Source organism: Bubalus kerabau, chromosome 3 (genome assembly GCF_029407905.1).
Source record: "Bubalus kerabau isolate K-KA32 ecotype Philippines breed swamp buffalo chromosome 3, PCC_UOA_SB_1v2, whole genome shotgun sequence".
Taxonomy (NCBI): Eukaryota; Metazoa; Chordata; class Mammalia; order Artiodactyla; family Bovidae; genus Bubalus; species Bubalus kerabau.
In genome coordinates this window covers 45,722,463-45,735,975 of record NC_073626.1, presented here as the reverse complement: position 1 = coordinate 45,735,975, position 13,513 = coordinate 45,722,463, and the positions used below count along the sequence as shown (strand labels likewise).

General features: G+C 37.2%; 1 protein-coding gene across 8 annotated transcripts in view; it reads right to left on the bottom strand.

The window, feature by feature from the left end:
* The window catches only part of MLIP (muscular LMNA interacting protein), a 286,739-nt gene that overhangs the window by 104,760 nt on the left and 168,466 nt on the right, over positions 1-13,513 (bottom strand). For all 8 annotated transcript variants that reach the window (XM_055571766.1, XM_055571774.1, XM_055571769.1 and 5 more), the window contains one exon: positions 6,598-6,669. In XM_055571766.1, the coding sequence (XP_055427741.1) occupies positions 6,598-6,669 (72 nt within the window). The remainder of the gene's footprint in view (positions 1-6,597; positions 6,670-13,513) is intronic.

Here is a 13,513-nt window from a genome sequence, read left to right as displayed (position 1 = left end):
GATTTTTTTATTGACAAGGAATTCTCTGTCAAGTATATCATCTTGATCCACTCCTAGCAGACTTTTTTTTTCCCACTGTGGTACAAAATGTATTAAAAAAAAAATACATTAAATCTCTATTAACATGAAGTGTAACCATAGATTGCTTTTTGACAACTTAGCAGGACTGTATTGATGTTTCTTATTCATTTTAAGTGAAGTTCTCTCAGAACACTCTCCAGTAAAAGGTTTTATAAAAACATATTTTCCACCAAATTGGAAGATAGCCAAGCAAGGCATAAAGAGAACATACTTTGAATCCCATTTTTCAAGATTCTTAAGTAATGGTTAGAAGTATTCTGATTAAAAGTTGTTATATTTTGCTCAGCACAACCAACTTTGGGGCCCAGTTTTTGAAAAGACACATAGTCTCTTTCTGACTTTAAGAAAAAAATAGTTTCTGAATTCAGTATGATTTTCTAATTAAGGGCCAAGAACCAAGAACACCATTGAAAATCAAAGTCTTCGTGAGCTATGCCTACGCATCGTAAAAGGTGTTCCTCGTCCAAAAGGAGCAGCTCTCATGGAGCCCCAGTCACTGTCAAGTAAGATATGTTAAACCAGAAGACTGATCAGAACCTGCTTTCTTTGGAAATAGGATTAAGTGCTAAAAATCTGAAAACAGAATGAATTAGTTGCACTCTAAGCAGAATTAGAAAGTAAACTGTTTCCAAACAAAAAGTTATCTAAAAAGACTGGTAAACTTTTTGTGATGCCACGACTTTCTAACTGGATTGGATTTCAAAAATTTCATGGGTAAGTACTGTATTTTAGTAATGATAAAATTAACCTCCCAAAAAACAATTCAGGCAGAACCCAAATGTTGCTATACTTTGTTAACCAGGAATTTGGTAGAAAAATCCTCTAACCATAAGAGATTTGCTTGATTTTCAGTCATTAATACAAAACCATTTGTAAGACTGGAGATATTCTCAGGCAAATAAATCTCATTTTGATTCTCTAGTCAGAGAATAGCTTTCAGACCTGAAGAAAGGGGGGAAATGTACACTGTAAGCCAAAGGGGTTTCCATTATAAAAGTATAGCTTCTTTAAAGATCTAGGAATATTTATCAGTAGATTATTTTCATGTGATTGGTTTAAAATTCAAGAATTGAGGAAATTTACTTGGTGTTTTTAATCCCAAGATCTTTGGAGGGTTAAATATCTGTTCCTCACACACAGAAGGAATGGATTTTTGGCAAATCATTAGGCTAGTTTCAAATCCATTCATCAAGGCCCAATGGCAAAGCCTCTGGACTTTTTCTTCATTTAATCAAGGATATCAGAAGGATGTTTCTGATTTCCAGCCGGCACCTCCTCCACTGTAATTCACCTCCTCTCTTTCAGTAACTTAAGGAATTGTGCTGGTCTGTAAACCCTCATTCACTCAAGTCTTGTCAGAACTAAGCCATTTCCAATTCCCTTTAACTGTTCCTCATTAAAAAAAAAAAAAAAAAAAAAAGCTTTTGCTGCTCTAATTTAATGAATATTTAAATATATTTTAGCAAGTAATAAAAAAATTATCTAAAACCATCATCTCTTGCTGAATATTTCACATTAGCTAATTAGCTCAGCATCACTGTTGCATGCTGAGGAGGGAAAAGCCAGGGGGTAATTGGATCCCACTTGAGGTCCATTTCAGCAACTTACTAGCCCTGCTGCTTTTGGAAATGCAGTTGACATCTTGGAGCATCAAAATCCTTACAGAGTTGTGAAGATAGTAAAGCATTTAGCTCAGTGTCTGATACACTAAAGGACTCAATATGGCGGCCGTCATGGTATTCTTTAAAAGGCACCAAGTCTAAAACCAACTTGCTTTCCCTGTAACAGAAGGCCCTTTGTATCTTTTCCATGGAATTAGCGTTAATGAGACTTATTCCACCCCAAAGCAAGACTCCTAACTACCATACACTAGGTATCTTTATTTTTATAATCCTATGAGCAAAAATTTGGCTTAAAACCCTGTGATTGGAAATTTTAGAGACCTACCCAGGTGAAAACTGAATTAATTTATTCAATGAATGCTTAACAAAAACTACTGCATTTTCTCACAGTTTATAGTAGGGAAAAAGAAAAATCCAATATGTATATTTAAATATGGTTTAATAAGTGTTTTAAAAGAGTAGTTGAGTGGTAGACAATTGCCCAAGGGCAACCAGTTAGTATAGACTTGGGTCCTGGGCACTTCTCCACTGCTAAACAAATTGGGAACACAGTTACTTCTTGAAGTAACCTAAATTAAGACACTCACTCTAGTCTAGACCATATGCTTAAGTTAGTAACCAGATTTTGTTAAATTTTTAAGACATGCATTCATCTTAAAATAGTCTCACCCAAAGACATATAATTAATCTGATTGGAGTTTAAAAAGTCACCTTTAAAGAAATTAAACTGGCAACTTAGAATAAAACATTTACATTGACAAGATATCTCAAATCTTTACTTTTCTATTTTTTTAGCATAGTTCTCCCTATTGTCTTTGAAACAGCTGTTTATATTCTCCTTCCACCAGGAGAAATAAAATGATTTTTCCTGTAATCTTCATTTAAATAATTCTGTAGTTTATAGGTGCTATTTATAAAATTGATTCACTCTAAAATTCTTTCAAACACACATAGGTTATGAATTAAATGCACAGTAATATCATTTGTTGGAAAAATTAGTACCTAACTGTAGCCTTGATTTTATCCCGAGAAATATTTGTGAAGAAGGCAATAGATAAAATACTTCCAAAGAAAAAGTGTATTATTTCATGGAAAAATAGCAATCACCATGAGACAATAAATATTCGTATTATTTGATTACAAGGAAACATTCCTTTATCTTTCCTATCCTTAAAATAATTGCACAATAAAAATAATAATCCATGTATTTAGAATATAAATATGTTTCCTTCAGTTTCACTTTTTACCTATTGCTATTGGACTTAGATGATAAGAAAAATTAGTCAATAAGAGAGAGATGTTTAACATTCTCTGAAAAGGATAACAGTACCCATATGGAGAATAAAAAATAATGTCCATATCAAAATTATTTCCTCTACAGAACTTGGTATATTGTTGAACATATTGTAATAAGGACAGTCATGAATGCAAATTCATCTAATTATTTTGTTCCTGCTTTATAATCACTTGTATTACATCCTCATCTCAGTCTTGGAGAAGATGATTATTGGCAGGAGATTAAGTCAAAGACCTCGATGCCAACACATTAAAATATGAAGGCTGACATTCATCTTTTCCTGTAAAGCCTTAGTTAAGGCTTAAGCTAAAAATGCTTTCCTCCTAAACATTCATGGAGGGGAAATGATAGAAAATGGAATAAGCTATAAATTTAAGTTTGATGTGGACAATAAATTATAGAACAGAAGTACCAGATACTTCATACCCCTTGTCAACAAAATGCACACTTTTGAAAACTATGGGCTTCATCAAGGGGTGATTAAAGCTGAAACCAGTTGGGGGATTCAATGAGAGCTTAAGGTCTAATCAGAAGGGATACCTGTATTTCAATTTGGAGAAAAGTTTGCTTTAAAAAACAGTATTTTTTTTAAAGTGATTCTGGTTCCTCATTAATTATACTATATGCTATAAAACAAAATATGGTATAAAAAATCTGACTGGGGGAGAATTGTTGAACTATCTTAAGATGAAGTAAATGGGTTCATTGCATCTTCAAGGTGGTCCCCAGCATGGGCCCTAACAGAATCCCGTAATGACACTGTGGCATCACCCTTCTTAATTGTAGTGTTCTGCATGATATTAAAGGGATCTCCAAAAAGTTTCTGGGATTCAACATATTCCAAACTACAAATCCTCCCCCAAATAGGTGAGCCTCTTATTATTATAGTCCTAGTTTACCCACTCCATTCAGAAATAAGTCCCTTTGATTTTGATGGCATAGGATGAGTTCTATCGTATAAACCAGATTTATTTTTTTAAAACTACAACCATGAAAGAAACAACACAGTATAATTCAAGAAATATGACGGAAAATATATAAACTCTCATAAAATCTTGGGATAATATTTTTATGATTTAAAAATTCTTAAAAGTAAAGTCTCCCATTGGGGAGTACATAACATAGGAAAGCCAACCAAAAAAAAAAAAAAAAAAAAAAAAACATGGAATTATAAAAGGCTCTAAAGAAAAACAAGCATCATGTTATATTCTGTGACCCTGAAGCAAGTCAAGTATTTGTGGTCCAAAAACAATATCTTAGCCAAGAGACAATTATCCACACTAGATAAATGTATTGCGTGCTCAGTCAGGCTAATCCCTGGTGAATAAATGCTTCAGGTATTTTAAATTAGATATCATGATATTTACAGATGTTGTACTAAAAACAAAAATGATAATTTTACTGAAGAGCATGTTTTATTTGAAATTAAAAACACAAACCCTCTACTTTATGAACTTGCGTTAGGTTCAGTAAAAACCAATACCACCAAAGATGTTTATGAAATGGGTTTTGATGAAATTTGAAATTAAGCTAATCATTCTTCATTTTTAATGACTGACTAATAAGGTATAATCCTTAAAATCCATTGAACTGAAAAAGACAGAAATTCTGAAACCAGGAAGTCTGCATGGCTGGTGAGGGAAGAGCTTCTCTCACTTCTGTGAAGGCAGGCCCTTGTGAGCAGATTTTGGAAACGTCCATCTAAATGGGCAGAGGGTCTATGGTGAAGGAACACTTCTACTACGACTCCACGTAGTAACTCTAGACATAGGATAAGGGGCATCTGGTGACACGGTGATGGTGTCACTTCCTCACGCCTCCAGAAATCTCCCAATATTGGAAATCTCCCTTTTGGGGGAGTGGGGGGTGGGCATGCAGCATGCAGGATATTAGTTCCTCAACCAAGAACTGAACCCGTGTCCCCTTCAGTGGAAGCTCAGAGTCTTAACCACTAGACCACCAGGGAATTCCCCTATGTTATCCTTCAATGAACCATAGAAGGTCAAAATTCAGAAAAGAAGCTAGAGGAAAAAGCTACCCATCTGCCTGCAGCCAAGTAACTCCCACCCCACCTCAAAGGATTCAGAAATATAGAGCATACTCTGGGCCACAGCTGGATAACAGTTCCTTATCAGAGATACATAATGTAAGAGATACTGTCAATTAATGTTCACTTATACACCTCTTAGCATTCCCCACTAACAATTCCTATTTTTTAGACAAAGCAATATACAGAATATGAGAATATACAGTTTTATTCTCCAGATCATGCTAAAATGTAGATTTTAGCATGTAGATTCAAAAACCAGTGGTCAAAATATCACCTGGTTGCAAACACTAACATTTGACAAATAATAATATTATTTGAAACACTATAATTGCACACACACACACACAAAAATGGGCTTCATGCAATCAAAGATATATTGCCTAAATAAATAGCATAAAAATAACATAGGAACTATACCATGTCATAAACTTGGTAATTGATTTCATTCATTTCCTCCACTGGGACTTCATTAGAGCCTTTGTAATGGACTTGTGAAACAAGAGGCTTTAATTTAATTTACCCACTGAAGCAGAATCCTGTAATTTTATAATGACTCTTAATAGCAAATCAAAAATGCCCTGGAGCCATGTGAAAGCAGCTGGGTCACTGGAAAGGATTTCCACCTTCTATCTCATTCATGGAGGTCAGATCAGTGAGATGGATAAAGATGTTCAGACTGTGATCGGATTTAAGAGGTTAAGTTAGGTGCTTGGCTAATGCATTTCCACCCTGTGGAAGTCACGTAGTGTGTTAAAGTGAAAGTGTTAGTCGCTCAGTCGTGTCCAACTCTCTTTGGCCCCATGGACTGCAGCCCACTAGGCCACTCTGTCCATGGAGTTCTCCAGGCAAGGATACTGGAGTGGGTTGCCATGCCCTCCTCCAGGGCATCTTCCCGACCCAGGGATTGAACCTGCATTTCCTGTGTGTCCTGCACTGCAGGCAGATTTTTACATCTGAGACACCTATGAATCACTCAGTTTGAAAGGTGGCCAGTTGCCCAGATGTAACCCCATTTTACCTCTACTCCGTCGATTGACCAATGTGAACAGAAGTGGACACCCTTACATATTTTTTTAAGATTTTCTATGTGGACTTTATTTTTAAAGTCTTTATTGAATTTGTATCATCCTGCTTCTGGTTTATGTCTTGGTTTTTTGCGAGGCATGTGGGATCTCAGCTCCCCAACCAGGGACTGAACCCACACCTCCCGCATTGGAAAGTGAAGTCTTAATCATCACGAGACCACCATCCTGGAAACACTTAAATTTTAACAATTATTTAAAATTCCAAAGGACAGGGATATACTCAGAGATACACGATGTAATCAAGTTTCCCAGAGCTGCCTGACAGCTCCTACCCAGACTCTACTGATAAATTAATGATATCTCCAATTCTACTCACCAAGATGCTTTCACCATGTCATCCTAAACTAAAAGCAGCATTTTATTTTGGTAAATGCAAAACTTGAAAACAGAAATTTTCTAAAAAACATGAGCAATCTTAGAAAACATCACCAAAATTTACTCCGCTTTTGAGCCAACACTGACCTTCTGTTCCAAAAGCAATGTGTTTGTTGGGATTGCTGCAAAAGCCTTGTAGCTGGACTTGGTCTTGTATTGCTAGAATGGGGGGTAACCAGAAAGTAAGAATGGAGTTGAAAAGGGGAAAGAATGTGACATAATTTTAGACCAGTTCTACTAAGTTAAATGACATGTTATCAAATGAAGGAAACAATGATTATGCTTCAACAACTTGCTTTTGACAGAAAAAAAATAGCTCTTCCTGTTAATGTTTTATTAGAATGAAAAGCAAAGAAATACCACAGTAAAACATCAGCCTAGGGATTATAGGCAATTATATGGTATATCATTTCAGAGTTTAAAAACATTCCTTTTTACAAAGTTATATGTAAATTTCTCATTGGCAGTATGCCCTGACAGGAAGACTATTGTATAAATATTTGGGGTATTTTTGCTTGATTCTCAAAGGAATGTGGGTCTTTTTTTATGGTGCTGTAATTAACAAATATTATGCCAATAAGTTTAATTGAACTTGATAGTCTCTTGCATCATTTATAAAAACAGTGATCAGAACACATAAAATCTGGTAATAATGCTTAAAAAGTAGTATTTTGAATAGATGTGATAGCAATTTAACTCCATAATGGGAAAACTAGAAGGCCACTAGAAGGTCTTAAATTCATTTTTTAAACTTCATCACCCTCTCCTGCACTTTCCAATACAGTGATATTAAAGAATCAAAAGATAAAATATTCCAAGTTTTAAGTAAAAGTTGGGGTAATCCAATTCAGTTTTGTAGAGTATTTGGGGTCAAGCATGAGGAAACTGTAGAAATCAGGATCATAGACATAATCAAAATCCCAGTGTTGACATTGCTCTGGGTGCCAAGTTCAAGGTTCCTCTCGCTTCAAAAGCTCCTGTCTCAGGCAGCTTCCCCACCGGCCCCAGAGCTGTGGGAAACTGGCATACAGCACCAGGCTGTCTTCATCCCCTGCAAGCAAACCAAAGGGTCTACAGAAGAAGACAGAGCAATCAAGTAAAATAAAAAAATGCCAGGGACGGAAGAAGCAACACTTCGGCCCCTTCAAGCCCTGAGTCTCTCTGTTGACCTGGTACAGTAAGCCCCCTACATATGAACAAGTTGTATTCCAAGAGCGCATTGGTAAGTTCAATTTGTTTGTAAGTCCAACTAAGTTAGCCTAGATACTCAACTAACACATTTGGCTATATAGTACTGTACTATAATAGGTTTGTAATACTTTTCATACAAACAAAATGTACATTAGAAACACAAAAAATGAAACATTTTCAAATTTACAGTACAATACCTTGAAAGGTTCAGTACTATAGTACAACAGCTGGGATATAGGGGCTGGCATGAACGTTCACATTTTTGAAAGGTTGAAACCTGAAGGTTTATATGTAGGGCACTTACTATACTGCTATAGTCTCCAGAAAATAATGTATTTAGATTAATGATTGAAGCAAAATACCATCTCAACATGGAAAATAAGAGCCGACATCTATAACTAGGCAAATAACATGCATTGCCTCATTTAATTTTGCAGAATCCCTATAACTAAACAATCATTAAGCAAAGGCTATGTGGTGAGTTCAGATGACTCATCTAAGACCACAGCCCATATAAAATCTAAAAGATGTGGAATGCAGGTCCACCAGGCCCATATTTCTCAATAAGATATCTTCTCCCAAGGAATATCTAAACAGATAAATAATGCAGAAAAAATGTTATTAATACTCCACAGTGGTTTTGTGGGTATTTAATTGCAACAATAGTTGCAATAATAATTAACAATCACTACCCTCTAAAACGGAGAAGGCAATGGCACCCCACTCCAGTACTCTTGCCTGGAGAATCCCAGGGACAGAGGAGCCTAGTGGGCTGCCGTCTATGGGGTTGCACAGAGTTGGACACGACTGAAGTGACTTAGCAGCAGCAGCAGCACCCTCTAAAAGCTTACTAGGTACCCTCTAAAAGCTACCTGTGTATTATCTCCCTGAGTTATCAAAACAAACCTATGACGTAGATACTATATTACGTTCACTTTATATATGGAAACTAAAAGGCTTCCCTAATAGCTCAGTTGGTAAAGAATCCGCCTGCAATGCAGGAGACCCCAGTTCTATTCCTGGGTCATCAAGATCCTCTGGAGAAGGGATAGGCTAACGACTCCAGTATTCTGGCCTGGAGAATTCCATGGACTGTATAGTCCATGGGGTCGCAAAGAGTCGGACACGACTGAGCAACTTTCACTTTCACTTCAAAGCAGAGAGACGTTAAGAAAGAACTTATCTAAGGTCTGCTGCTGCTGCTGCTGCTGCTAAGTCACTTCAGTCGTGTCCAACTCTGTGTGACCCCATAGACGGCAGCTCACCAGGCTTCCCCGTCCCTGGGATTCTCCAGGTAAGAACACCGGAGTGGGTTGCCATTTCCTTCTTCAATGCATGGAAGTGAAAAGTGAAAGTGAAGTCGCTCAGTCATGTCCAACACTTAGCGACCCCATGGACTGCAACCCACCAGGCTCCTCCATCCATGGGATTTTCCAGGCAAGAGTACTGGAGTGGGGTGACATTGCCTTCTCCGAGGTCACTAGCTACTAAATCATCGCTGGGATTTGGACATGGGTGCTCCAGGTCAACAGCCATGACTCACCTACCATAGGACCTCACCTCATCTTTCAGGGTGCATAATTATTTATAACCTTTGCTCGCCTATCCTCAGCTGCTCTAAAGAATATAGCTGAAAAGCTTGGTCAGAGCAATATTTTTCTGTTATACACGTAATGCCATATAATATTAGAATCAGAAGTGAAATTGAAGGCAATTTGGTTCAACCCCCTTAGCCAAATCTGATCCCTTGTTCAGCCACATCTCCCAAGGTAGCACGTTTTGCTCTGTTAGAATTAGTACAAAATTCTCCGTTATACTGAGACAAAATATGCTTCTGCTAACTTACTCCTAGAGGATATTGGTCCTTTTTTTCCCTGTTTGACTAAGAGCTCTCTTCTGTGTAATGGTTATACTGCTGTCTCTATCAACCTTTTTCTTACTGATCCTCAATTGAAGAACTCCACTATCATTTTCCTCTGTCAATATTCGTTTAACATTTTTAAAATTTAATTTTGATTTTATATTAGAGTATACTTGGGCAGTAGCACCCCACTCTAGTACTCTTGCCTGGAAAATCCCATGGACGGAGGAGCCTGGTAGGCTGCAGTCCGTGGGGTCTCTAGGAGTCGGACACGACTGAGCGACTTCACTTTCACTTTTCACTTTCATGCATTGGAGAAGGAAATGGCAACCCACTCTGGTGTTCTTGCCTGGAGAATCCCAGGGACGGGGGAGCCTGGTGGGCTGCCGTCTATGCGATTAGCAGCAGCAGCAGCAGCAGCATACTTGATTTACAGTGTTGTATTTAAAAAATGATACAAATGATCTTATTTACAAAACAGAAGCAGATTGACAGAATTTGAAAACATTTATGTTTACCAAATTCTGTTTACCAAATTTGAAAATTTATGTTTACAAAGGGGAAAGGTGCCGGGAAGGATAAATTAGGAGTGTGGGATTAACATACACACTACTATATGTAAAAATTTTAAAGATATGTTTAACTAGATGTATTTTTAACACAAGGCAGAATATCATCATCATGTACATGATATTGACAATAAACTCAATTAATACAGTGAAGATAATAATCATAGGAATTGTCTCCTTAGTTTTTGTGTTATGTTTAGAATACAGAAGAGAGTGAAATTGAAGTCATTTTATATATTACTGGATCACAGTGACTATGCTAGAGCCTCAAATTCCTAATTCTTTCATCACTTTTTTAAATTAATTTATTTTAATTGGTGGCTAATTACTTTACAATATTGCGGTGGTTTTGCCATACATCGACATGAGTCAGCCACGGGTGTACAGGTGTCTCCTCATCCAGAACTCCCCCTCCAACTCACCCCCCACCCCCATGGAGAACAGTGTGGAGAGTCCTTAAAAAACTGGAAATAGAACTGCCATACAACCCAGCAATCCCACTGCTGGGCATACACACAGAGGAAACCAGAATTGAAAGAGACACATGTACCCCAGTGTTCATTGCAGCACTGTTTACAACAGCCAGGACATGGAAGCAGCCCGGATGTCCACTGGCACATGAATGGTAAGGAAACTGTCCTACACAGACACAATGGAATATTACTCTTTCATTTCTTTTTAACATTTGGTTTATATTTGGTTCGTCATTGTAAACTGTAAAGTTAATAATTTTATGTTATTTCATGAACCATTTTTATCTTCATTCAAGCCACAGATTAAGGATAGAAAGCTCTTGCCTACTGGATTCTGCCAACCTGATGGGCATCGATCCATCTTGTAAATTTACTTGGATACAGCAGTCCAATTAACGGAGTCATTTGACAAATTATTATTGAGTATCTACTTTGTGACGTGTATTGTTCTAAATATTAGAGATTCAGCAGTAAACAAAACTCACAAGACTTTACTGTCCAGAGTTGATATCTCATTGAACTGAAACAAACGAACAATAAATAATTAATAAAGAAAAGTCCTAGAAAGATAAATAATATTCAGAAAATTAAAGTAAAATGATGAGATAGAGAGTGATCTCAAGAATGCTTTGGATTAAACATTCAGAACAAGTGGGAATTCACAGGAATACATCACTAGACCTCTAATAGGTCTAGTGGAAGATAGGAAAAAAAGGAAGATATCTTTCCTTGTTCATGATATCATGAGAGACATCACGAAAGCTGGAACCTGGAAGGCATTCAACAAATGTCTATTGCTTTAAGAAAATCTCTCACTTCCAGTTATAGTTGTTTTTCTAAACAATCACAAACTAAGAATTTGCCATAATTTTCAGAATTTACCTTGGAATTTTGTGTGGAAAAAAAAATTGCTTGCTTCTTTTTTCTGGTAAATCTCTTCCATAATTTACAATAGTTTTGCAATAGAAGTCATAATTTAATCCTTCTTTTTTTGTGATATAATTTTTCTAGACCAGGAGATTGTACTTCTTTACAGCAACCAGATGTCCTTTCTCATACTTCATCTATCTGGAGCCTTATGCATCTCTAAGATATATTTTCCCTTCATGGATCAAGGCAAATTGAACATGGTAAAGTAGGAAAGAGCAAGATTGAATATCAACATATTAAGAATCAAGGAAGTTCCAGAAAAACATCTATTTTTGCTTCATTGACTATGCCAAAGCGTTTGACTCTGTGGATCACAACAAACTGGAAAATTCTTAAACACAACCCTACCTATCTCCTGAGAAATCTGTGTGCAGGTCAAGAAGCAACAGTTAAAACCAGACATGGAATAATGGACTGCTTCAAACAGGGAAAGGAGTACATCAAGGCTGTATACTGTCACCCTCTTTATTTAACGTATATGCAGAGTACATCAAGCGAAATGCTGGGCTGGATGAATCACAAGCTGGAGTCAAGATTGCCTGGAGAAATATCAATAACCTCAGACATGCAGCTGACACCACCTTTATGGCAGAAATGCAAAAGGGCAAAATGGTTGTCTGAGGAGGCCTTACAAATAGCTCAGAAAAACAGAAGCTAGAGGCAAAGGAGAAAAGAAAAGATATACCATTTGAATGCAGAGTTCTAAAGAATAGCAAAGAGAGAGAAGAAAGCCTTTCTCAGTGATCAATCAAAGAAATAGAGGAAAAAAATAGAATGGTAAAAACTAGAGATTTCTTCAAGAAAATTAGAGATACCAAGGGAACATTTCATGCAAAGATGGGCACAATAAAGGACAGAAATGGTATGGATCAAGACAAGCAGAAGATATAAAGAAGAGGTGGCAAGAATACATAGAAGAACTACAAAAAAAAGATCTTCATGACCCAGATAACCATGATGGTGTGATCACTCACCTACAGCCAAACATCCTGGCATGAGAAGTCAACTGGGTCTTAGGAAGCATCACCACGAACAAAGCTAGTGGAGGTGATGGGATTCCAGTTGAACTATTTCAATTCCTAAAAGATGATGGTGTGAAAGTGCTGCACTCAATATGCCAGCAAATTTGGAAAACTCAACAGTGGTCACAGGACTGGAAAAGGTCACTTTTCATTCCAATCCTAAAGAAAGGCAATGCCAAAGAATGCTCAAGCTACCGCACAATTACACTCATCTCACACACTAGCAAAGTAAGGCTCACAATTCTCCAAGCCAGGCCTCAACAGTACGTGAACCGTGAACTTCCAGATATTCAAGCTGGATTTAGAAAAGGCAGAACCAGAGATCAAATTGCTAACATCCACTGGATCATAGAAAAAGCAAGAGAATTCCAGAAAAACATCTATTTCTGTTTTATTGATTATGCCAAAGCCTTTAACTGTGTAGGTCACAACAAACTGTGGAAAATTCTGAAAGATGTGGGAATACAGACCACCTGACCTGCCTCCTGAGAAACCTGTATGCAGGTCAAGAAGCAACAGTTAGAACCGGGCATGGAACAACAGACTGGTTCCAAATTGGGAAACATCAAGGCTGTATATTTTCACCCTGCTTATTTAACTTATATGCAGAGTATATCATGCGAAATGCCAGGCTGGATGAAGCACAAGGCGGAATCAAGATTGCCAGGACAAATAATAATCTCAGATATGCAGATGACACCACCCTTAAGGCAAAAAGTGAAGAGGAACTATAGAGCCTCTTGATTTGGAAAAGCTGGCTTAAAACTCAACATTCAAAAACTTAGATCATGGCATCTGGTCCCATCACTTCATGGCAAATAGATGGGGAAGCAGTGGAAACGACAGACTTTATTTTCTTGGGTTCCAAAATCACTGCAAGTGGTGACTGAAGCCATGAAATTAAAAGATGCTTGTTCCGTGGAAGAAAAGCTATGACCAAGCTAGACAGCGTATTAA